The following is a 27,393-nucleotide window of genomic DNA, read 5'->3' on the forward strand; positions in this document are numbered from 1 at the left end:
CTCTCATCTCTCTCTCTCTCTCACACACCACACACACACACACACACAGAGAGAGAGAGAGAGAGAGAGAGAGAAGAGAGAGAGAGAGAGAGAGAGAGAGAATGGTAAACGGGACCAGAACTGGCCAAAGTTTCATCTTCAGACTTGTCTAGTTAATGACCAATGAACAGGTTTTCATTTGCAGTCCTCAAACACATGTCTGAGAGACTGAAGTGTCTTCAGAGCAAGCATTTCTAGAAGAAATATTTGTGGACACAAAATCTCCATTGATTTTCATCCAGGTTTAAGCTCTGAACTCAAGTTGACTAGGAAGAGGTCAGGATATATAGCTGAAGGCTAGTTACTTGTTTTAATAGCCTCTTGTGTGTTTTGAATAAGCAAAAAAGGACAGATATTTATTTTGAGACATATATCTCATATGGCCCAGGCTGGTCTCAAACTCCCCAAGTAGCCAAGTGGTAGAAGATAACCTTGACTTTCTGATCCTGTCTCCACCTTCCAAGTGATAGGACGCCGTGCATTTTTCACCACAGTGGTTTCTAAGATAGCGCTGGCTTCCACCCATAGGCTCTTTGAGAGCCTATCAGTATCAACAGAAACGAGAGGTCAACACCCTTCATAGCAGGCGTGTGGTTTGAGTGTGGGGGTACTGGGTGGGGACTGGTCCTATGCTTTACATAGATCTTTGTTTTAAATATCTACAATTCTTTAAAATAAGAAACAGAGTTGCCCCATTCTTCAAATGTGGAAAGATGAGAAGATAAAGTACATGACGCTGTGATTTGAATGCTTTATGTGCCCTCCAAAATTTATTCTGAAACTTAATTCCCAGCACAACACTATTGTGGTGGAGATGGTGGGCTGTTAGGGGGTGATAAGGATGTGGGAGCTCTGCTCCTATGTAGCAGATTAGTCTTTTCAAAAGGACTGGCGAATACCAGACACGCTCATTTTTGTCCTTCCATCTCCTCTGCTAGGTGAGGAAACAGCATTTGCATCTCCAGCCATCTAAGAGTGCAACAAGGACTTTTGCAGATGCCAGATGCTGCTGCTTTGATGTTGGGACTTCTAACTGCCAGAACTGTGAGAAATTAATTGCTGTTCTTTACAAACCACCCAATCTAAAGCATTTGCTAATAGGAGCACTAAGACACTCATGATGAGGAAAATGCAATACTCTTGGTAAGTCATGAGAAAAGATGCAACTGGTGGCGAGACATTGCATAACACCCGTCTCACCAAAGTATTAAAGTCAACTATCAGAAAGGAATAGAAACCTTGAGGAATTCTATTTTCAATGTAGAAATAGGAATTGTGCCACACTGGGCTTCATGGTTTATTTCTACAGTCCCACCCGAGGCAGGAAGATTTGGGCAATTCAAGGCCACCCTGGACTATACTGTAAAACTTTCTCCCCCCAAAAAAAATTCCCCAAACAAACTAACTCATCAATACATCAATAACAAGTCCATCCCTGAATGAAAAATTTGTAAAATACAGAAAAGGGAAAAGATGGAAGAAAAGAAAGATGGGATGGACGCAAGACCATTAAAAATAGAAGCATCTGGAAGACTTTAGGATGAGTTTTTAAAAGTGACTATACCCCAGGAATCTTGGACACATATAAAATCTTGGTAATATCCAGCTGTACAAATGAGGTCTAGGTGCAGGGCGTTCTTTGCAAGAAGGCTGGGTGGAAAAGTCAGATGTGTTAGAATAGGGAAAATCAGGTCCATTCTAAGTGGAAATATCTCAGAAGAGAACAGAGAACTTGCAAGGTTAGGTGGAAATGCAATAGAAAGGTATCCCCTAAAGACTCTTTTAAGTCTTTGCCAGGAAACACAGCCAAAGAAATGATCACAGACTGCTGGCAGTAGACAAGTCTGTAAGAGTTGTCTAGGCATTGTCTTTATGTTACAGATGGAGAAACTGACTCCTAAACACTGGAAGGGACCTTCATTAGGACACACGGGAGTTTGAAACAAAGCCCAGGAATAGAACCTGGTAGACTCTATTATATGTAGTGCATCAAAAGATGGGGAAGAAAGCGAGCCAGGAAAGCCAGCTTAATAGCATCATTCACTGGTTATGACGCAAAGGTCTGTTCAGGGACAAAAGAAGATACAAGAGAATTGAACAGAGTCTAACCCATTCTCTTTATTCCTGAGTTGTCTTCTGGGGGAGGCAATTTGCAGTACTAAATGAAATGGTAAATGTACATCATGTTCCAAATCAAGTTGACTCAATAAATGGATGATGATGAATCACCAGGACCACACGGCATCTACCCAGATTTTGGGTGAAATTATGTAACAGCTAACCAATGCGGATAGCCTGCCATTCCAAATAGCTATTGTGCCATGAGCGTGACAGGCTGGCAATGAGTTTCTTCCCTACAGGAAGCATTTTAAAGCACAGGCTGGTAGAGTCATTGATCTGATTAAGCACATAGAATACTTTGGAGGCAAGGCATCATTTCCCCTATAAATTAAATGAACTACCTCTGCATAATACACTCTACAGTTTACAAAAGCCTTCCAGCTAATCACACCTAACAACCTGACTAGCATTCTTGGAGAGGATCAATGTGTGCATGAACAAAGGGACCCCGAGGACGCAATCTAAGTCCATTTTGACAATGCCCTTGAGAAGGACCCTGCCAAATACTGCTTACAAAAGTTATGTCACCTTGAAACTATAGAACTTTTTTAATGGAGAGGGCCAAGTCTTACAGGCAGGAAGTCATGGGTTTGAATAAGCAGAGAGACTTTGCTGGCGAAGTATGAGTGGTGTTGTGTCCTCAGGGCCAGGGCTGGGATGAGAGAACATTTTGATGAATCATCTGGGCAACCTTTAGAATGTAGATGGACACGGAAGTTGCCAGACACAGGTTGGGGCCATCCCTAACCCAAACTGCTTCAGGTTTTGAAGTTTTTCTGATTCTAGAATATTTGTGAGGTCTTTACTGGCTGAACATCTCTTAGTATCTGACCCCGTTTGAGTATCATGTTGGCACTTGAAGGGCTTGAATTTCATAGTATTTGGATTTTAGGCTGTCGGACAAAGCATGTTCAATCTGTAGCAAAAAAAAACTGACTTTCATATTATCATGGCTACCCTGAGGAGCAAAGGAAGCATTTGAGTAGACTTGTTCAAAAGTGGCTTCTGAAACCAGACTATCTGGATCTCCATCCTGATTCTGCCCCCATGGAACCGGGAAATCGCTCTATAGAGTATGTCTTGAAAGCACTGGCATAACTTACTTCAATAATTCAGAAAAATCTTTTTAAAAACATAACCGCTGGTTTTAAAAGGTTTCAGGAGGGAAACTAACAATTACGGAGCACCTGGTATATGCTAGTACATGCCAAATATGATCGCATATGCTTTCTCAACTTTTTCCTTGCCATATTCCTGCCACAGACCCACCAAGTTAGGTTACGCTCTCCATTTGATAAAGAGTTGGAGAATTAGAAAGGAGGTGATAAAACTTGAGGAAATTTGTTCTAAGTCATACTAATATGTAAGAAAAAGTCAAATATATGCTTGCTCTGTACCGAAACTTACTCTCTTAGGTTCTCAGGGGCTGAGGAGTGCCTGGAAGAAATGAAGAGGTGCTGTTCATTGAGCATAGTGCCATGCATGATGGAAGATGCTAGCATCTGCTGTTGACCAAAGTATGCCTAATTCATAATACTGAACAGTACATGTATGAATTTGTTAAGAGGGGAGATTTCACGTTAGTTTTCCTCAGTGAAAAATGACTGATTCCAAGAAAATATTTAAAGAGTGAGCAAGAATAAGACATGTATGTTCTCTCTAGAGAAGAGGGAAGAAGAGGCTTAAAAAGAGACCTCTGGCTGGCGGGGGCAAGATGAACAGCAGTTAGTAGGAGAATGAGGCTATGGGAGAAACAGGGAATGAAGCATTTTGGAGACCTTGGACAACAGAGTTTCAGGCAGAAGGGATGCACTGAGGAGGAAAAGGCATGGTGATGAAAGTCTGTCTCTCTCCTTTCGAGAAATCTCACTGCTTCTCGGAGCCCAGCTTTATTAGGAAGAATTTGATAAAGGAAATAACCTGTTGATACGAAAGGACTTAAAAACTCTGAGATACAACAAATGTGAGAAGACTTGGTTCTGTTTCTGCACTTCCTTATTGACGCCAGCATCCCTGGCGTTGCTTTTTTTCTACTGCTATTGTTTCTCCCCAGCTGTGCATAGCCTTTCTATATTAGACTGTTGTGAGAAAAGAAAATAATAGACATTCTCTCTCAAGAAGGAAAAGTCGACATGTAGCTCTTCCTTTAAAGTTATTCCATTGTTGAGTTACTTCCTTTTGGTGGTGTTGGGGATTAGGGCTAGTACCTCATCTCATACATGAGATGCAAGTACTCTACCCGGCTACAACCCCAAGCCTCACTGTAGGTTGGCACAAGACTCCCAAGGTAGCATTGCTTTCTACAACCAAGAAGAACCAAGGCCAACTCCAATGGAAAAACGGAGCCAATGGCTCAGCTCAATTCACTTTCAGAAAACGAGAACAGGACCTTTCTGATCTACCCAGGGTCAGAGGTGGGGAAACTAACAACAACAACAAAAAAAGCTTCGCTTTCTGAGAATGTCATCTTTCTTAAAAGAGTTTATGGCTTCATGGCATCGTGTGCTGCAGGGATTTTAGAGGAGGTCTAGAAAGCGATTGATTTTTGACTCCTGAGAGCATCACCATTTTCAGGCAGTTACCTGCAAGGAAGCGCAGTTGGTTCTTCACTTTCATCATTCCGTCCCCAGAGCTCCCAATGCACTCGTCCTCATCGTCGCCACAGTCTCCACTCTCAAGTCCTTCCTCATCCAGGTTTTTATCCAGAACTTTACCCTTGGGCACAGACATGGTTCTCAGGAGCTGAAAGAAGATAACAGGACTATAGAAGCTCTCCTTACTTTTTGCTTATAGGTTTAGAAGAACGCGTTCCTATAAGAGGTATTATAAAGTACACAGCTTTTAACAAAGCTTTTCAACTGGGCATAGGAGCAAACACTACTAGGTCCAGCCAAGAGGGAGGTTGAAGCAGGGAAATTGCTCGAGTCCAGAGATCACCACCAGTTTGTATAACATAACGAGTCTCCATTTTAAAAAATCATTTTTCAAATTTAACTATGTGGAAATTGCTTACACATTTTCGAGCTTCATACTGAGAGACAATTCTACAGCATTTGACATGACACATTCTTCATTCTTCTGCTCCATTCAAACCACACTGAAGCCAGAGGATACATTGTATGTTGCATTTTTATAATATTGTATCTAAGTTTCTGAGAGTCTCTGTGTTAGGAGAATACGTATAGAGAACTTATGACTTGACAGGTGAAACATATTTGTCACCTCCAAGGACAGCAAGATCAGAAACAAATTCCCTACCAACGTGTCCTGGACCAGCATTTATCTCCATTATATAAAAGCAATACCTGTTCTTAATGGAATGAAGACAGAACTGTCTCTTAAATGAATAGTGCCAAATTGAAATGATTGCTTACAATTGTCAAATCCCATATTTTGATCAGTAGAAAGAACGAAACAAAACCACGAACAGTTCTCTCTCTTGCAGCTTTTAAATCAGGTTGCTTCATCATAGCTAATATGCTTAGCAAGAGACATGTTTGCTTGGAACTCTGATGCAGAGCTTTTAGTCATGTGACCTAGTTTTATGGGACTCCTATCATCCCCAAGTCTCTCCACTGACAGACCCAAACTTGCAGTATGATTCACCCTTTAGGGTCCATTTTATTTCCATGGCTACCACTCTCCAAGACTTCATGTCACTATGCTCAATTCCTGCTCCAATCACTGTTCTCAGCACCCATTTGGTCCTCTCAGCCCCACCCCTTGTTTTTCAATGAGAGTTGGGGACAGTTGGTCTTGATTGTCAACTTGACAAGATTTGGAATGAGCGTGGAAGAAAGCCTCTGTAGATGCTTATGAAGGATTTTCTAGATTAGGCTGGAAGAGGTGGGAAGATCCACCCCTAACTGTGGATGCCACCACGCCATAGCTGGAGTCCCAGACCGTATGACAAGGAGAGAGGAAGCTGAGACTCCCATTGTATGTCAGGACTGTGATTACAGTGTGCCCAGGTGCTCCGTGCTCTCGTCAACCCTTAGCTTTCTCCTGGGAGCTCAAGTTGCACCATTAATTATTAATTATTATTAATAATTGTATCAAATATGGGTAGTTCCTTTCCTCATGCTGACAGCCTCTCGTTGTTCCTTTTCCAGACAATAATGTGTAAACATTGAGTTCCTTGAAATGCATATTGATGTATAGTTGAGGCGTACTTTATGTACTTCCCACTTCCATAACAAAAATATTAAATTCAAAACACTAGTGATGAAATTGGCTTAGTTTAGTTCACAACATAAATAATCTCACAAGAGTGTTTCCTTGTCATGGACACTGATATATAGTTGAAGCAAAAATATGTTGTGGATTTCTCACTTTGTAGCCCAAAATAATACAAATTTTTACTTAAGGGCTGAGTGTTACCAAGACCAGTAATTTTCACAGCTTTAGTATTCATTGGTGACTGCTACTTCTTAGCCTGCAAACATATGTAGTGGCGATTAGGGTGACTAGGACTGCGTTTTAGAGTCGCTGCCTTGATTTATATAGCGGTGCTAACATTTGCCCTAGTCAGTGATTTGGCAAATACCAACAGAGTAAAAACAACAAATACATTTTTAGTGTTGTTGTGAAAGTAGTTTCGATCTTGTGGCTCTCTGGAGTTCATGGACTTCCAGAGTCCATAAAGCATTCTTTGAGAACTGTGAGTCCATGCTATAACAAATATCACTAGAGTTTAACTAAAACCTCCAATCCATCCTGAACCATTATTTCTTATGGGAAAACTGCTTTTGACATAAGCATTTCATGTTAACTTCCAAGAATGCATCATCTGTGTATAGCACGGACTGTTTGAATTAGAATTTTTTACATGAGGAGATTTTGTGGTTAGGTATACATTAGTGAACTTGCTATTTTTCAAGCACGTCTCACATCTGAGCTTTTATTTTTATTAATACCCTCAGTAAACATTAACTGAGAACATACTATGAGCTGTTGCTCATTTCTGTTTATTGAAAGGCTTCCAGATTTTCAAGCCAAGTTCAAATGCCATGTCCTTAATAAAGTCTTCTTGGCAGATGATTATTATAATTCTCTCCCTCTATCTCCCGCGAGTGTTTCTTTCATCTCTACCCCCTGAATGGCACTTTCTATATGTGATCTGGTATTACTTATGTGTATTTAAGTTTTTTCCCACTACTAGATTGTGAGAGATGCTAGGGATTTCAAACTCCACGGCATTTAAGGAAGTGTATAGTAGACACTCAATAAATGTGCTCTTGAAGTGAAGCAAAATGACGTGGCATGGCAGGACTTTACAGTTACTTCCATAGCCGAGAAAAGAGAAAATCTCAAAGTCAGGATTCATTGTAGAAGAACTTAGAAATGTATATCAAACACACCTTTTAAAAACGGTTTATTTTTATTTTATGTATATGTATGCGTGTATGTATACCATGCGCATGCTTGGTGCCTGCAGAGACCAGCAGACGGTTTCTGATACCCTAGATTGGAGTTATGGGGGTTGGGAGCCATTTTGTGGGTGTTGCGAACTGAATCTGGGTCCTCCACATAAATAGCCTCGCTGAAACAGCTTTGGAAGACCCTGACTAAGACCAGTAACTTATTTTGACAGGCCATTTTCCAATCCTTTATACCATGTCCTCTGTATTGTTGGGGAGCTCTGTTTAAATACAACGAATTTTTAAAAAAGCCTTTAAAATTTTGCCAAGGAGGATACTACTTTGGGTCTTCAGTTCTGTTCATTTTGGAGACAAGTGCAGCATGGAAGGGCAACTATGACATCTTTTGTAATGATTTCACACCGACAGCTGCTGGAGTCTAGCCTTCATACACTAACAAAACAAATTCGAACCAAGAAAACCATTGTTGATGCAAACTTCTTAAAGAAGAGACAGAAGGAGAGCGTTGGAAGAAGGACAATGAGTCTGAGGACAATTGCCAATAAATGACTATGGATTTGGCTCAGAAATCCAATCAGCTAATTCCATTTCGCAATATTGAGCTTTCTGTTCTCTCACTATTTACAATGTCCTTCAGACTTAACATTCACGCTATAAAAAGAAGATCGGGAGAGGCCGGTACATAAGCACAGGTAACACAAAGGGCTTAGTGTTGTTGATGAGCTGTTCGTCATTTGCAAAGGACAGTATCCTGTCAGCTTTTAAGAATAAGCCCTCGGCTTGGAGTAGCGATTAGCAACGTCAAATATTATTAAAAAACGAATCTGACTATTTCATCCACTGTCCACATAGCGGGGCTCTAAATGTGACAATCTGCCACACACCGCTTCGCATACAGCAAAATGGACAACCCAGCATTTTCCATAGCTGCTCCCCTCTGTTCAGGCATTTTTAACTACTGTTATAGTTAGCTAAATATATACTAAATATATATTTATGCACTGTCTTTAAGATAAAGTCTTGCTATATCTCAGGTTTGGCCTCAGACTTGGGGTTTTCTTATCTCAATTTCCAGAGTGCTGAGACCAATAGGCCTATGACACCTTATCTAGGTCTTCACTTTATTTTAGAATTTATTTTTAAATGTCTAAGTATCATGTTATGGTTTTCATCTGTCTTTTTACTTTGTCTTCTAGGACAGAAACTTACTACATAGCCCAGGTTGGCCTTGATCTCATAATCTCTTGGTTCTGTCTTCCCAGTGTTGGGGATAATGCCATGTATCACACTTTGGGGAGGGTTTGAATCAGAAATGTCTTACACGTGCTCATATACTAAAGGTTTAGCCCCAGGAGATGGCCTTACGAAGGGAGGGGGCTAGAACCTTAAGGAAGTAGGTGGGGCCTAATTGGAAGAAGTTCTGTCACTGGGCTTGTGCCTTTGAAGAGGACATTGGGTTCTTAGCTTGTTCATAACATCCTTCCAAGAAGCAAGTGAGGCAGCTCTTCTTCGATGTACTCACTGCCGTGATGTCCTGCTTCTCCACAGACCCCAAAGCAATAGCATTAATTGTCTACCAACAGGAACCTCAGAAACCCTGAGTGAAGATAAACCCTTCATGCTTAGCTAATTATCTCAGGAACTTGTCATAGTGACAGAAGCTGATAGATGTGGTAGGTTTCTCCACCTAGATGGAAAAGTGAAGGGAAAGAGAAACAAGGGGGAAGCCCTCTGGGTGTAAAAGTCTAATATATAATGTTTGTGAATTTTTTTTAAAAAGGGGGGAGCTTTAAATTGATGGCTTTTATACAACAAATCTATAATATTCTAAACACACATACTTGGGTTGTAATCCTGGTTTATACAGTAATTAAAATTTTATTTTCAGACAAGCTGCTTAATCTCCCTAAAACAAAATGTGAGAAATAATGTTTGCCTCACAGAAGTTTTATAATGAATAAATAAGATAATTCTAGTACTTCAACTATGGTAAGACATCTACCAATTAGGGAATTTATCAAAATTTCCTTAACCATTTTCTCAGCATTGAATATTTGCATTGTGGCTACGTCTGATTTTCCACACAAAGTCATTCCCATCAGGTCGCTTCAAAATCTGGATCATTTCTTGAGTAGGATTACTAGGTTAAAGAGTGTGTACACAAAGTCCCTAGACAGCATGGCAGCAAGTGTAAAATTTCTATAAAAATGATCTAAGATGCTAGCTGGAAATGAAGTTACCGGGTGGGGATGTGGCTCAGTGGTAAGCATATAGCTTTAGCAGGCCTGAGGTCCTAAGCTGGATTTGTAACATCACAAAGATAAACAGATAAAAACAAAACAAAAAAACCAAAACCAAAAATAAAACCAGGCTCACTAGTTTGGAAGCTCTGATCCTAGTGGAAAGTATGTCTGCATTTCTAAGTCACCTGTTTTCCAGACTCTTAAGGTGGATGAACAGACAAGGTATTTTTGTTGTTTGTTTTTTTGCGATGAAGTTTTATTATATTCCCAGTCTGGTCTAACACTTAAGGTTCAAAAATATCCTCCTGCCTCAGCTTCCTAAGTAACTGGAATTCCAGGTTTATGACACACTTTAAGAAAGCTTTCTGCAATGTTACCCTGCTTCTTAGAAACTCTCTGGAACTGGCTTTAGACATGAATCATGTTAGCGTTATTGTGCGTGATTACATAGGTTGGAATCTTTGTTATTACTCTTCAAACCAGCTTGTGAAAAGAGGACAAACAATGGCATTTTTATCTTCCCTGAGGTGTGGCCATCATGACCTTTTGCCCTCATAGTTAATAAAACTCCCCTTCAAAGGAGAATGAAAACCCCCTTCTACAAAAGTGATTGGCTTCATTTTATTATAAAGGGAAACATTGCAAAGCTAGCCTAGAAACGGGTCCTCAGGTTCATGCAACAGAAGGAAACAAAACCCTGCCGTAATTACCTAAGCAAATTCGAAACCTGATGCAGGAGAGAGTAGGCTTTCTAGAACACAGCCACCTCACATTCTTAAACCCATAACCAAGATCACAAAGGGGCACAGCATCATGGGACAAGAGGATTTGGTCAACGTTCTTGTCATGCTTGGTTGACAAGAGAACAAAGATCAGCATAATATGCTTTTTGTTCTTATGGGGATCAAATATGCTCAAATGGGGCCCATGGCATCAACAAGTCTTGATCTGTCTATATGGTCCAGACAATGTGCCTCTTGTTACTGTCCTGATTGTAAGGGCAAGAGTCTCATCAGTCCCACATTGGGCCGGGACTGAGCACATGTTCTCTCCCATGGTCTTTGAATGCTGCCCTCCAATCTGTGTGACAGGAAAGACTGCCTTTCCCCTTTTCTGCATCAAGTGGACACTCTGAACCTCAAACAGTAAGCAAGACTAAGTCACTGGGTACTTGAGAAAGGTCTTAGTAAAAAATATCCTTAAGTCCTCAAGTCCAGAAGAGTTCGAGAAAGATACTGTTATGTAAAGACATGCACAACTGAGACTTTCAGTTTCCCTTTGCCAATCTGATTGCCTTGATTTCAGATAACTTCCTATTCTGTGGCATTTTCTCAGAGGTTAGATGTTAACTATAACTTGATGGGAAAGACTTTTCCTACTGGGTGAGAACATGAAGAAAGGGCAACAAAACCAGGTATAATGGCGCATGCTTTTAATTCCAGCTACTTAGGGCAGAGGTAATCAGATTTCTGTGAGTTCAAGACTTTCCTTGTCTACATGGGAAGTTCCAGGGTATCCAAGACTTCATAGCGATACCTTTGCTTCCAAAAAAAAAAAAAAAAAAAGAGGAAAGAAAAAGGAAGAAAGAAAAAAAGAAGAAGGAATAATATGGTTCTTAATGACACTAGATGCTTCCCGCTTGCTTTCCATCTACAATGGCTTAAATAACCTAACCATCCCATCATGAATGGGTTTGTTTTGAAAAGCTTTGGGCAGCTGTGGGACAGCTGGATGGAATGAAAAATGTCATTCCTGCTGCTCCACAGCTAAGAGTTCTCTTGATTTTTAAGCTCCTTAGCATTCACAAAATAATAAAGGATAAGTAACAAAATAGATACTGTAAATATGGTATTTGGTACATAGTTTGGAGATTTAGCTGGCGTTTCTTTGAGCTACTCACAGTCCCTCTTCTTGGCATTTTTTTTTATTGTGGGAAATCCAGGTTACATTTTAAAGCTATTAAGCTAGGCTTTCCAAACTGATTTGGAACTGTTTGGGTGTTTCACTTTCTACAACCTGCAAGGAATGTTTTGGGGGTCTGGCTTTTTTTCTATGTCCACAGTAATGTAAACACATGCTTTACTGTTTGTATTTGAGTAACGTAAGCTAATGGGAAACAAATGTGGTGACTGCCATGAATCTTGGACTTTTTGGAATGCCAGTATGATTTACACATTGTGCACATCCACAGGCCTAGCATGTGACCCCTGCTTTGCATGCACACTGTCTTTGAACAAATGCACCAAACCACGGCCACAAGTAATTGGAAACAATTGCAACTCCACACTTTTGAGATGAAGCCAGAACCCCAAATGCACAAGGTTAGAATTAATGGCTATATGTGCACTTCACACACTGAGAAGGCCAAGCTGCACAGCACGTAAGAGTGTGAGCTTTGGAGTATCACCAGCATGGATTTAAATCTCTGCCCAACCAATTTACTAGCCGCAAGACTCTGGACAAATCACTTAGCCTCAACTTTTTTACCTGTAAAATGGGCCCAATACTATTAATTCTTCAATAAATAAAAGTATCAACATTTACAATTTTAGAATTCTGTAGATACTTCTTCTCAGAGAATTCTCTACAATATGTGATTATACATTTCCCTGTTGTATCTCTGATAAATTAAAGAAGTGGTATGGTCTTCCTTGGTTACCTGTGCCCAGCATAGCATTTGACACGAAGTGAGGTAATATTCAATAAATGTTCATTAAATGGATGAATGAACACAGAAAGACAAATCACACACGCTTAGTATATTTCCTGACAAGGTACTATGTTCTCTGACATCTGTACACTGCTGTTCACGATGATAATGACCTCAAGGAAGAAGAAAGCAAGGAAGGACAGCAAGCCTCACGGCACCAACAGAGGTAAAGGGCTTGTTGAATGTGTCTTGTAAGTAATGCCACATTAAGTGCTATGACCACACACTAAGGTACCAGAAAACCATCTGGGTGGGATCTTTCCAAGCATGAGAAAACCCATCTGAATGCTCCCAGAGCTCCCAGGGAGATAAGGAAAGGTCTGTGAAGCAAGGAAGCATTCAAGGGTGTTTAGAAGAGGGAGCAGCAGCATGACTGCCGGAGGATGTGCTTCCGGTTGGTGCTCCTGGCCCAACTCTCTGCCACACCCACCTCTCAGCCCCTGCACCCCCTCTCAGCCACTTTGGGCTCCACTTCTAGACGAGTCTCGCTTCACCTTGGTAAGGAAACACTGCCATGCATGAAGATAAGCCTCTCCACTGAATACATGTCTGAATACTATGAAAACTGCGACATGACACCAGCACCGGACAGAATTCATGGAATCCGGACCATCTGACAGGATGAGTCCCTGGGGCTTTAGGAAGCCATTTGCCAACTTTAGAAATTTCCAATAATGTCACCAATAAAGGCTGAGTCTGCCTTAACTGAAATGTTTGGAACCAGGGGCTGTAGAATACTTGCAAGTGCACAAGGAGGTATGTTAGGGATGGGACCTGACTCTAAAGACAAAATCCACAGGTATGCCATATTTACCTTCACAGATAACCCAAACAGTTTTCACCAACTCTGTGCATGAAACAAAGCAGCAGGCTGCAGAGTTTTGTACTTGGGATGGCATGGTAGGACTCAAATGGTTTTGGACTTTGGAGCATTTAGAGTTTCAAAAGACCAGATTAAGGATGTTCAGTTGGTATCTTAGAACTGTATAGCCTTTGAGTCTGTTTTAGAGAGGAGGCATACCATAGGGGCTAAAGGCTTACACTCTGGAGTCAGAAAACTTGGCTCCAAATCTGGACACTATTGCCTACCACCCTTAGTACTGTAAACAAATTATTTAACTTCGCTAAGCTTTCTGTTTCTTATCTATGAGCTAGGCATGGTAATACCTCTATTCTCTCTCACACAGTATGACTGTGGGATTGAATAAAGCCCTAAGCTTAGTGTGTGACGCATAGCTCACACAATAAAATATTAGCGTTGCATATTAAAAACTACATATTTATAAAGCACAGAATGAATTCTGAAGATTTTTAGGTTACTAATCAGTTGCAACTCAGGTAGAGGTAATTATGGGGAACATGAATTCCTTAATGCTATTTTGTTACTGCTATTAGCATTATTTTAATAATTAAAACCACTTTCTTATCTGTTTTCTCAGTTGATCCTCTCCAGAACCCTATACGGCCACAAAAGAGACATATTTGCTGTATTTTACAAAACATATAAGTTGGACTAGAAAGAGATATTGGGCAATATGTCTGTTTTTAGCCTAAATGCTTGTAAAAACGCTGGACATGGTGGCGCATACCCGGAATCCCAGGAATCAGGAGGCTGAGTCAGAAGAATGACAAGTTTGAGGCCTGGCTGGGACACATGGTGAGAGAGTGTCTCTGAAAACAAAAGAAAAACTTTATGAAGAGCTAGGCACAGTAAGATTTAGCTAGGGTTGGAAACAGTGCCCAAAAAGAGGGATTTCGTAGTCCAGCACCCACTCGGGGCAAGCTTGGGAACTGCACAGGAATGCAAAGGAAAGGAGAAACTAAGGGGCTCACAAACGAAATAACTGTGCACTGCAGTTCATATATCCCATCCCCCATCTCTTCACCAGTCCTTTCTCTTCCACTGGTATTGCTCTGGTATACTAACAGCTCATTCTCTCTCTCTCTCTCTCTCTCTCTCTCTCTCTCTCTCTCTCTCTCTCTCTTTTGTTTTTTTTTTTTTTTAGTTTTTTGAGGCAGGGTTTCTCTGTAGCTTTGGAGCCTGTCCTGGCACTAGCTCCTGTAGACCAGGCTGGCCTAGAACTCACAGAGATCCACCTGTCTCTGCCTCCCGAGTGCTGGGATTAAAGGCGCGCGCCACTAACAGCTCATTCTCCCCAAGGAGCCGTGCATGGCGAGTTCAGACAGCTAGGTCAGATCCACACTGAGGCTGAGTGACTGAGGACCGCCATCCACTCTACTGGGTTACCCTCTCAGGTGAATGCCAGATTTCTCTCCAGATGCTGGGTCTTCTCCCTCTGACAAACTGAGGTAAAACCAAAGAAGAGGGGAGACAATTGATATTCTTACGAGCTAGACGGCTCAATGAGGCTTCCACAGCCAACCAGTGAGCCTCTTTCAGCTCATAGCCAAATACTTGGTTAGGGTAGTCTGCCAGACTGTTAACTATGGGCTCTGTCACGCCCTCCTCAAGGGTCTCCAGCTTCACTTGAATAAGCCTCTGCTTCAGGAACCAAAAGCCCCACAGTCTTGCACCCTGAAGCTCCTCCCAGTTAGTCTGACTGGCAAGGCTTGCTGACAAAATGCAAGCTTAGGAAGGCAATAGAAAGGCAGGCCAGCAAGTCAAGCTTTTCTCTGGAGGTCACTGAAGATTACAGGCATGCTTGTCCCTGTATCAGTTTGAAACCACAGTGAAAAGCTAGAAGGATGAAATATCACTTTGTTTTCGTGGAAGGAAAAGCTGCTTCAGAGGCATCTGTGAAAGCCCACGCCACTGCTTGCTTTCCAGAGCAATAACCTCAGTGAGATGAGTGCCACCGACAGAAGGCAAAGGGTCCCAGGGTGAGAGTGTACCAAGAGATTATGTATTTCCTTGGGGAACTGAGGTTCCGCAGACATGCTCTGAGCATTTACTACTGTCTGACTGCATCAATGTGATCCATTGCAAGTAGACATCTTGTGGTTATACTTTTGGGAAATGAGAATTCTTGCCTCTAAAAATAGCCTCTATGCATGAACCATGTCATCAGGCAATGGGCTTGAAGAGTCAACCTCAATGGCTGAGGGGAGGATACTTCACTATTCTTCCTGAAGGCCTCTGGCCCACTGAGAGCTACCAAATTGTCTCTAGTTCCCCCATTGAAGATCCTTCCTTCCTTGCGAGACCAAATCTAGATCAGGCTTTATAGATTCATATATATCTTTTTAGCAAAAACTAGTTTTTCTCTTTGGCATACCATTTGAAAAATAGAAATTTTGAAATAATTAAGGTAGCACTGTAGCATTCTGAAGGAAAAGAAAGGATGCAGGGCATCTGGCGTGACTAAATGAGCCGGGACCTGATGGGAAACTCCACTGAGGAGCCGGTTCCTTGGAGGTCAGAGCATTTCAGACATTTCTTTTTCTAACTCTGAGGCTATGGAGTCCCGAGGGGAAGTGAGGAACAGGAACAGAATCATTACGATAGTCACATCTTTTAAGGCTAAAAGAGAAAAAAACCAAAGAGTAGTGTTCCTACGGCTTTCAAGCTTCCTAAAGTAAAAGCTAACTTAACAGACTCTTAAGACCAGCCTGGTCTACAGAGCTAGTTCCAGGACAGGCTCCAAAGCCACAGAGAAGCCCTGTCTCGAAAAACCAAAAAAAAAAAATTATTTTAAATAGAAAAAAATATGCTTTGTTTGGTAAATGCACCAGTAAAGATACTGAAATGGCTGCCTCTTCTGAATTCCCCAGCACAGTTTCATAGATTTTGGTCAGAGAAGAACACTTAAGCACTGGACTCTTCGGTCTAACCCTGGCAAGCTTAGCTGTGTATGGTATCTATCAAATGATTGACTACTGCCTTCTGCTGTGGTTTTTCTTTCTGTACTTTAACTGATTTGAATGGCAAGGTCAACCAGTGGATGAAGGAATGTGAAATAGAACTTCTGGTATTTTCCAATAGAGAAGGAATTTGAACTCTGCATTTGGTGACTACTTAGAACAAGTCCTCCCCCCTCCCTTTCCTTCAGAGTTAGAGGCCGAATTTAGAGTCCTGAGCATGTACTCCTGAGCTACACCAGCACTCCTTGCTTAGGACACTTTAAAAGTACACTGTGAGCGATGCACTTCAAATAAAGTCTACCCAGTAAGATATTGAATGCATTCACTGGCTTGTTGGAATTCCATACCGAACAGTCTTTTAATAAAGTCTGGTCGCTTTGCATCTATTATTTATTGATATTGGCAGTCACTGTATCAACTTCACTCCACTAAACTACATATACACTTACACAGGACCTTAAAGCAACAATACTTTTTGCTTGGTTGATTGGAAGCCTAGGAAATATTTTTGCCTTAACATTTTCCCAAACTAAGCTTCACAAAAGCATGCTCTTTAGCGCTTGCCTAAAGCAACTTGCACGTTCACCTTGGAGTCCCTAAGCTAACAACTGGCTCATTTGGAGGGCGTTGGCCTTGAAGTATGAATAAGATTGAGGTCTAGTACAAATACAACCATTTCCATTTCTGTCTGGGTCTCTTTTATCATTTCTTCTTATTCTTTCATTCTAAACCACATCTGCCATTTCTCCTACTGGCTCTGCCTAGGAATTCATTCCTGATGTTGATTTTCCCCAGAAGCATATTAGAATTTAACCACAAGTTCTGGGAAAAGCATTATGTAGCCAAGTCCAGCCAATATATACTCAGTGTTAGGGAGAGCTAGATCTTATGCTATTTGGCTGGGTGTATGATGATGGAGATGATGGTAAATTCTTTGTTCTATTGGCCCTCTCTGGTGGATATGGTATGCACATTTTGCTTGTTTCTGAGACTTAAGTAATTGGCCGGCTATCTTACCTGGGCTCTTTCCCCATCCTTCAAAATTATTTGGTGATGATGGTGATGACAGAATGGCAGGAATAAGAGAATGTAAGTGTGGGAGGGGACAAGGAATATTAATAACAAATTACAGTCAACACACACCTATAGCTCCACCTTTCTTTGTGTCTCTTCACTGAGCTCAATATGGAGGAATGTCTTGACCAGTTCTGACATGGGTTTCTCCACCATCTTTTGAGATTCCTGGCAGCTATTCTCAATTAACGTTGTCTCCCCTTTCCCTCTCCCATAACATTTAACCTTATAACAGGTAGCAAACACACATTCCAAGCATTGCGTTTATTTAATGATTCTGGATACCACGATAATTTTTTTATCTTAGAAAACACAAATTGAGTACCCTAGCTAGGTGCAACAGGAAAGAAGGTGGGTAAAAAACAGAACCCTCACCTCTCAGAGGATGACATTCAGAGTGGACAAAAAGAATTTATTAGCTGTTTTGAACACACGGAAGTGCTCAGTATTATATTCAATATCGTACTAAAGGAATAAACAAGGAGTATTGACTTAGAAAGGATTTGAGTGATCACACAGTCCAAGTCCAATGCCCTGATTTTACAGATGAGGACAGCAAGTCCACACAGGCAAAATGTAGAGCGTCTTCCAACCACACAACCAGCTTTTTCGACATAGATTCTATGAGGAATGTTACATGTCTATCTAATCCTTGGAGACTGAACAGGAGATTCAGTTGAGGTTGGTGAAAAAGAGGCAAAGGGACTTGAAAGCTGCAAAAATGAGTTTAAATCTGATAAGAGGGAGAGGAAGTTTTCCTGCCATTCAGAAATAAATGGTTCTCAAGAACATTCTCCTAGCATGTGTAGGAATATAGTAGACTAAAACTAGCTAAAAAGAAATTTTATTTGGATATAATCACTGAGTTCAAATTTGGCAGAGATCTGGGAGTTGAAGAAGGGAAATCAAGTGTACATATGATTGTATTTAGGTATACATAGGTATAAAAGTCTCCAAAATAAAGACAAATAAATATAAAAATGAAGTTATTTTACGTGTGTGCCTTTTAAAAAACACAACAAACATGCACGCCTCCTCTACAGAGTGAGTTCCAGGACAGCCAGGTATGTTATACAGAAAAACCCTGCTTTGAAAAACCAAAACCAAAACGAAAAATTTAAAAGAAAAACTCACAACACACATGATGTACGAAGAGGACTTGTGGTTTTTATACATGAGTCATTAACTCCAATAGCCTTCCTAAGACTTCTTATTTATCCATTCTTGATGAGCTGTCTACCTCAATCTGCCAACGTATCCAGTCATTTCCTTTCCCCTCCTATTCATCTTTTCAAACACTCTGAGTCCTTGCATGTGTATTTAATTGGACACAATTATATTTTGTTTCCTACTTTCCTCACTCTATTTAAGGACTACTCTAACATTTCAGATGGCTGCTATTTAACATTTTTGTTTCTGAAAAGAGCCAGGAGCGTATATAGCACAATCAATGGCAATCAATGGTAATATTGTCTGTAGTGACTCCACAAGTTCAAACTACGTTCTCACCTCATCATTTGAAGCAACAGTACCGAGACCTTCTCCCACAAGTATACTCCCCACAGGACCAAGGAGAGAATGGCAGAAATTTACATGCATAAATATTCATACCTATACTGATAGCTTGATTAGTGGGAAGTTGATGTGGGATTCCCCTCTATATGCTGTGAATATGTTTTATTACCATTAGTTAGTAATAGAGCTGTTCTGGCCAATGGCTTAGCAGAATATAGTCAGGCTGGACAAGATATAGACAGTAGGCAGAGTCAGAGAGATGCCATATAGCTGTTGAAGGAGGAAGATGCCAGAACCTTACCTGGTAAGCTACAGCCCCATAACGATACACAGATTAATAGAAATGGGTTAATTCAAGATGTAAGAGCTAGCTAGAAATATGCCTGAGTCATTGGTCAAGCAGTGTTGTAATTGATAAAGTTTCGGTGTGATTATTTGGGTCTAGGCAACTGGGAAAACGAATGAGCAGCCTCCGTTTACAGAAAGTTAAGTACTAAAATTTGTACCAAGTAATGTTAAACCTGGAGGGCCACAAAGGTTTAGAGAACGCAAATGTTACTAATGAAGACCTTCGCCATCCTAAAACATGTCCCTCCCTGCGTCACCCTACCCAAACTCAACATTTATTTCTTTTTCCTAGGCATACAAGCCAGGAATAAAATTTCATTTCCATCAATTCAAATGGGAAAACTGTTTCTTCACTTTAAGCATTTAGGCATTAGCATCTTTATATGGGTCAAACCTGTATATTTAGAAACATTGCCTTAATTCTAGAGAACCACACCTAAATACGGTATGGCTCTATGAATTTCTCTTCTGAACTCTATGGAAAAGAATTATACATATCCATTATTCCTCATGTCTCTATTTCACTAAATCCTTGTAATTCACAGCACATTTGACTACTTTGGCTGATTAACTGGGAAATAATAAGGAAACAATACTTACAACTGGACATGGTTAGTCTCCTCTCTAGAGGACCCAGACTTTTCCAGTGGTTCCTTGAAGATTTACAGTCTGGCAAGGCCCTCATTTAACTGTGGGGCCACATCCATATGTCAGGTCTTCCACTCTGCCAAAGCCTGGCTTTAAATTTACTCAAGATCTTGGTCATGATTTAAAATTTCCAAGTACTAGCCTCTACATATACCGTTCTATGCCACCAGTCAATTATACCACTTGTTATACAGTAATTTAGATTTATTTCCAGATAGACAGAAGAAGAAAGAATAATTCCCATCTTATTCCTTAGTCAGTATGTCCATACAAAAACCAGACAACTCACTACAAAAACACAAAAGATCAATCTCTTATGAATAGAGGTACAAAAATCTTCTAATTTCTTTTAGATTTATTCATTTTACGTGCATATGTGTTTTGCCTGCATGTATACTTATGTGTAGCATGTGTTTGCCTGGTGCTCAGGTCGATCAGAAGAGGCATCAGATCCCCTGGAACTGGAGTTATGAAGTTCTAAATCACCATGTGGGTGCTAGGAATCAAACCTGGGTCTCTGGAAGAGCAGAAAGGCCCCCCTTTTTTGGTTTAGTTTTGTTTTTGCAGACATGGTTTCTCTGTGTATCCCTGACTTTCCTGGAACTTGCTCTGTAGACCAGATTGTCCTTGAACTCAGAGATCAGCCTGCTTCTGTAGCCCTCCAAGTGCTGGGCTGAAAGGCGTGCACTACTACCTCCTGGAGAAGCATCAAGTCCTCTTAACCACCGCACCACACTTCAGCCCAGCAGTTTAAGTGTTGTAATGAGAATTAAATTTGTTCCTTTTTGCTGGGGTTAATTTTTTGTAACCTCTTCATATAGATACTACTGCTTAACTATCCGAAAAGCCATCTACTTATGTCACTAGGGTTGTTTACTTGCTTAGTGGCTTCTTCCAAGTGACTATCAAAACCAGTACACTGCAATTTAAGTATGTCTGTGCCCTAAGAACCTTGGAAGAGAACTATGAAATGAGACACTAGTTAGGTTCAGGTCTTTCATTCTAACTGATTGATTGCTAATGGGTTTGATGCTGGTAAATGGTATGCAGCCTTAACTACATATATTAATGTATATATTAATCAGCCAGCAGGCTGCCTGCCTGCAGAGCCTCCTTGCTTCTTAGGCACCATGACTTTTATTTCCATTATACTCTAGACAACCTTTCCCATCAAGCAAGCTATTTTCTGATTTTAATTTAGCTCCGTGGTGTTTATATCACTCACAAATGGGATGTATCATACATAGTAAAGTCAGATAATTCCTAATAAAAATTCCCTTCAGAATCTGCAGTACCACCAATGCAAATCAAAACTACCAAGTAATTTCAATGGCTGCATGTGACCTAATTGTTATATGCTTGCATATATAAAACAAAATGTTAGATTACAAGCTTACTGTACATGCTTACATGCTGTGAGCGTGGATTTATTTCAGGTTTTAAATTTCACGCTCAGCTTACAAATTGTATTACCTATGCGAAATCATATTCTGGCATTCAAATAAAACTCCTGTTATTTGCTGGTCCAATAAACTATAAACCAATTTGACCTGGAGTCACAAATGTATCCAGCTCCTGCTGATTAGATTCTAATGAGGTAGCACACTGTGACCAAGTGAACACTAGACCAGCAGTCATGTATTCTCAGCTCTATTGTGCTGGGCAGAGTCTTTTTGTTTTAAACCTCTCTGGGCCTTCGTTCCCCCTCATGTCTAGAGAAGAAATTGGGCCACATGAACCCTAAGTCTTTTTTTCAGTTCTGATACTGTATTGTTGAGAGTCCTAAGGAAAGGAAAGAGGAAATAATTTTGGATTATTTTTTTTTTTTTTTGCTTTCAAGACAGGGTTTTACTGTGTAGCCCTGGCTGTCCTGGAACTTGTCCTGTAGACCAGGCTGGCCTCGAACTCAGAGATCCGCCTACCTCTGCCTCCTGAGTGCTGAGATTAAGGGCGTGCATCATCACTGCCAGCTGAATGATTTTTTTTCACTGACGAAACACAGAGTTATTGGAGGATTTATTTGGGGGTGGGACAATGTCAGGAAATCAGATTCTAATTTTAGAGTCAACACAGTAAGAAGTAACTGCTACTCAAATGTTAATAAAATTCCTACAAGCTGCAGGTCTGGAAAAGCTATTTGGAGCCCTGAGAAAAACAATGGCGAATCTCAGCTGCTTTTTTTCACCTGCTTACGGAGGAAATTCTTTAACTATATCAATGTCCTTTAACTCAACTACAGCACATGTAAACCAACGAGCAGTCTTCTGTTTTGAACTACATATGAAGACATTCAACCCAAGTTTTCCCCTTTTCCTTGATCTTGATGTGAATTCTGTCCATCCACATGTTTTTCGCACCTCATGCAAGTTCTTTCTTGGAAATGCCGGCTCTCTGTGCTTGGAAGGAATGAATGGCTTACGGAAGCCATGGAAATCTTGGATCACATACATAGTGAAAATGGGGCTCTTCTTAGAGTAGCTACTAGATCTTATGGCCTACTCTCACCACTGTCAAAATGCCAGGCTGACCTTGTAAACAGGAGGAAGAGTTTGGCTGTTGGCAAGCACAGATCTGAAAGACGCTGTGTGGCCGGGTGCCCTAAACCTTAGGCATTTCCAAGGATTAACATTCTATCTTTAGACACACATTCCTCTTGCATAAGCATTAATTAGTGCAGCTATCTCTATGAAATAAGATGTCTGGGAGATGGGTAAGGCCTTGAATTACCACCAGTATATAGTAACATTTGGTAAGTGCTCTCATTAATTCATTGCGCTAGTTGCATAGTGCATTGGAGACATAGATCCATGGCTGTACAGACTGAGAAAATGTCCTTTGCTATGTGTCTCTTACAGAGTCATAGTGCACATCACAATAAGGTTCTGACAAGTCCCTCTATAAATGAACTAACTTTGGCTTACAGTGCTGTTGTCTTATTTCAGAATGTGGAACACATTTAAAAGTTATTTGTGCTACATTGCACATAGCATAAAATTAATGAGCCTTTAAAAATGTGCAAATTTAATTTTTTTTGTGCTGGGGAAGGGGGTGTGCCATGATACATGAGAAGGGTTCAGAGGACAGTTTTCAAAAGTCAGTTTTCTACTTTCATCATGTAGGTCCCAGGAATCGAACTTAGGCTATCAGGCTCGGAGGCAAGTGCTATCTCACTGGCCCCAAACTGACAACCTAACTGTCTTAACTGTATAGTTCATTAGTGTTAATTATCTTCCATCAATCTCAAGAACATTTTCATTTTGCAGTCTCACCTCTATGGATTAAGTGACAACTCAATATTTTCTCCTTCCGAAAGATCCTCCGAGTCACCATTCTCCTTTGGGTTTCTATGCCTTTGACAATTCTAGATGGCTCATGTAAGTGGCGTAACAAAGTAGTTGGCGTTTTGTGTTGGACTTAGGGTGATTTCTTCAAGGCTCGCCCATGTTCTAGCAATATGAAAAAACCATCTTCTTGAGTGTGTGTAAAGTACACTGTTCTCATCCATTTGCTGATGGGAATGATGCTCCTCTGAGCACAGGTGTGCAAATATCCCTAGTTTTTTTTTTATTCTTTTGGATGTAATAACCGGAAGCAAGATTCCTAGATCATATCAGAATTTCATTTTTAGCATTATGAGGAACAACTGTGGACTGCTTTCCATAATGGCTGTATCATTTTATACTCCTGCCAACAGTGCACAGCTTATACCTCCCACCCATTAACACCAAGACTTGTTATTTTGTGTATGTTGTTTTATTGTGTTTTTTATTTATTTGTTTTAGTAGCTATCCTAAGGGTTATGAGGATCTATTCCATGGTCGTTTAATTTTTTTTACCAATAATTTCTAATGATTTATGAAGTTAAACAGAGAAAATATTTTAAAATATGTGCCTGGATGACACAAAACTGCTATTTCCTTCAGATAAAATTTCCTTAAGACCTTAGGGGCAACTGAATACAATACATTTTAAAGACATTAATATTCTCGTTTATCCATTTAATTTTTAACAATATTTTGACCTATAACTTAGAGTATTGTCAATTGAACATTGTTTTGTTCCTAAAATAATATCTAATCAGAATATGCCACTTCACCTATTAGATTTCCTTTTCTCAACAGATGTTCTGAGTCAGTATTGTTTCCAGATTACAATCAGGTTGTCTATAACACAGAGACCCAGACATCTGGGCCAAGGGAAAAAATGGGCCAGTCCATTTTAATCAGGTTAGGGAGGAAATGCTTCCTGAAAGCTTGCCTTAAAGATATTCCCACTTTATATCCTAAACTGGGCTTTGCTGGAATTCTTAAGCATGACACCTTGAAACAGACCTTCAAGTGTGGCTGCCTGCCAAAACATTGGAAAGAACAGGGGACTGGAAGACCTAGTATCAAGACTAAGTTTTTTTGGGGGGGACAGAGGGATGTGGGAAAACCCTCATATTCCACCCCTAGCACCCACATAAACAAAAAGGACTCAGATGTGCTGTTTTTATCATCCAGTTCCCTTTGAACGCATCACCAGAACAGAGCTTCATGTGTAAAAAGCAGACAGTGGGGTATGTATTTCATGGGGCACCACTGGAGATTCAGTGAGATAATACATACAAGAGCAAGGAAAGAGATATTTTGATTGAGGGAGCCATTCTGGGGCTAGCAAGAAACCTGACACTAGAGAAATTCCCAGGAATCCACAAGGATGACTCCAGCTAAGACCCTAAGCAATAGAGGAGAAGGTACCCAAACTGGCCTTGCCCTGTAGTCAGACTGATTTATATCTTAAATATCACCATAGAACCTTCATCCAGCAACTGATGGAAATAGAGGCAGAGACCCACATTGGAGCACTGGACTGAGCTCCCAAAGTCCAGTTGAAAAGTGAGAAGAATGAGAATATGAGCAACGAGGTCAAGACCGATGGGAACACCCACTGAGACAGTTTACCTGAACTAATGGGAGCTCACCAACTCCAGTCAGACAGGCAAGGAACAAGCATAGGACCAAACTGGATCCTCTGAATGTGTGTGACAGTTGTATGGTTGGGGCAGTCTACGGGGCCATTGGCAGTGAGACCAGGATTTATCCCTACTGCTGTACTGGGTTTTTGGAACCTTGCTCAGCCTAGATATTGTATGGAGGGCCTTGGACCTTGTGCAAAGCAATGCGCCTTACCCTCTCTGAAGAGTGGATGGGGGGGTGGGGGTAGGTGGAGGGAATGGAAGGAGGGGAGGGAGTAGGAACTGGGATTGGTATGTAAAATTAAAAAAGAGAATTTTTCTATTTTAGAAAAATAAAAGAAAAAAAGAAAAAAAAGAATGCATACAAAAGCACCCTGTAATATCTCACCCAAGGCAGACATGTAGTCCCACCCCACCCTTTTATGTGTGTTCCTGAAGACACTGGATACTGTTACAGTCCTTTAGTTCAAGACAAAGCAAAGTAAAATCAATAAATCAATCAATAAGCAAATATGCCCCTAAAACAAATCCAAAAAGAGCCAGAAGCTGATGAGAACTTCACAGAAGAGAGGGCAAAGTATCTCCTACATTCTTTCATTTCTCGCCCCTGTTTAAACTCTAAGCTAGCCAGAAGACCTATTTGAATGGGCATTCCATCCAAGAATATGCATACAAATGGCCAGTTACGGATGAAGAGCAGCTTAACATCATCACTCACCAGTATATAGGAATTAAAACCACAGTGAGACACCAATGAAAGCGGCTAAAAAGTCTAATCAAGGAATGACAGCATTAAATAAAGGAAAGCCTATGGACAGATTAGAACTTGATACGTTTCTGCAGGGGAAGCAAGGTGGTACAATCGCTTGGAAAATACTTGAGCAATACTTGGGTTTCTCGAGAAATTAGGTCTATATTTATCATATGGCCCTGTCATTACACTCCGAAGGAATACCCAAAAGAATTGAAAACAGCTGTCTACCCAAAGGCTTATATGGGAATGTTCTTAGCAGCATTATTCACACAAATCCAATCCGGGAAATAATCCAAATGTCCATCAGTTGGTGACTGAATAAACAAAATGTAGTATAGCTAGTCAAAGAGTACTATTTAGTAATCAAAGAAGGAACACAGGGTGATTACATGGTAAAGGCCAACACTCAGAACAGTAAAGGTCAATGCTCAAAACATTATGCTAAGTGAAAGAAGCCAAATACACACACACACACACACACACACACACACACACCTGCACATCTTGTCTAAGTTCATTTATGTGAGACGCTCAGAAGAGGCAAATGTACAAAGTAGACCAGTGGCTGCCCAAGACTGACGTGGGAACAGGGAATGTCTGAAACTAGCGATGGTGAACTTGTTAGGCTCATGGAACGATTTCAAAATGGAGTGGGCTAATAATTGCCCAGCTGTGAAGACTTTAATCAAACTCTTTGGATTGCGCATTTATAATGGGTGAATTTATAAAATGTAAGTTCTACTTCAATCAAGTAATTAAAATCCCTTTGCCAAAAGGGAGAGCTTATACTAGTCAACGTGACAAGTGACGAGCTCAAGCTTGGATTAAAATACCTGCCCTTGGAGTTGGACTCAATAGGAAGCTAGCTCTCTGCTAGCCGGGGATGGCTTCTTTCCTGCTCCACCACTCAGCCACCTGTAATTATCCCATTAGCCTGGAGACACATTAGCTACATGGAGCGCAAGTTGACACCTTTAAATAAAACCCAATTACTACCCTTGTGAAACCTCTCTCCCATCTCTCTTCCATTTCCTAATATTTGTGTCTTTTTCCCTTGCTCCCATGAAAACATGCTTATATGTTTTTCCCTCTCATAGTGTGTTCCAACTTTTTTCCCCTCTTGCCTAATTCTACCCCATGTATCCCACAGACAATATTTAATAACAATGTATCTGAGCTATAGGGATGGCTCAGCAAGTAAAGCTTAAAGCTTATCACCATCATCTTGACAACCTAAGTTTTACCCCTGGGACCCACATGGTGGAAGGAGAAAAAGGACTCTCAAAAGTTACCCTCTGACCTCCATAGGTGTGCCATGGAACAGACAGGTGCACACACACACACACACACACACACACACACACGAACATGTAATAGGGTTTTTTTTAAAACAATAATATATCTGTAGTGAAACAGACCTCACTTGATAAGTAAATTACTTGCTTTTGGAATTAGTAATTTCCAGTATTTTAGTGGAACAAAGTATTACTATTTGTCTAAGAACACAGAAGTGAAAAGAGAGCCCTTATTTGAATTATGGCATGGTGCCTGGAGGTATCTGGGACAAGGCCAAAAGCAGAAAACCGAAAATATCTAGAGAACAGTGCAGTTGCATGACGAGGTAAGAAGATGTGTATTTTAAAGCTTTGTAAATTTTAGAAATAGTTACCATTTTATAATTTTGCTCCTTAGCCTTTGGTGTTAAAAATAAAGACCTCTGGGCTTCCCAGGATCCCCCCAAATTCTAGCTACTCAGTGTTGAATATACACACCCATACTTC

The 27,393-nt window shown here is 40.6% G+C and overlaps 1 protein-coding gene across 1 annotated transcript in view; it reads right to left on the minus strand.

Moving 5' to 3' along the window:
* Nucleotides 1-27,393, minus strand: part of Gpc3 (glypican 3) — a 355,431-nt gene that overhangs the window by 37,087 nt on the left and 290,951 nt on the right. The window contains exon 7 of the mRNA XM_075958125.1: nucleotides 4,743-4,902. Coding sequence (XP_075814240.1) covers nucleotides 4,743-4,902 — 160 coding nt within the window. The remainder of the gene's footprint in view (nucleotides 1-4,742; nucleotides 4,903-27,393) is intronic.

Source organism: Microtus pennsylvanicus, chromosome X (genome assembly GCF_037038515.1).
Source record: "Microtus pennsylvanicus isolate mMicPen1 chromosome X, mMicPen1.hap1, whole genome shotgun sequence".
Classification (NCBI taxonomy): domain Eukaryota; kingdom Metazoa; phylum Chordata; class Mammalia; order Rodentia; family Cricetidae; genus Microtus; species Microtus pennsylvanicus.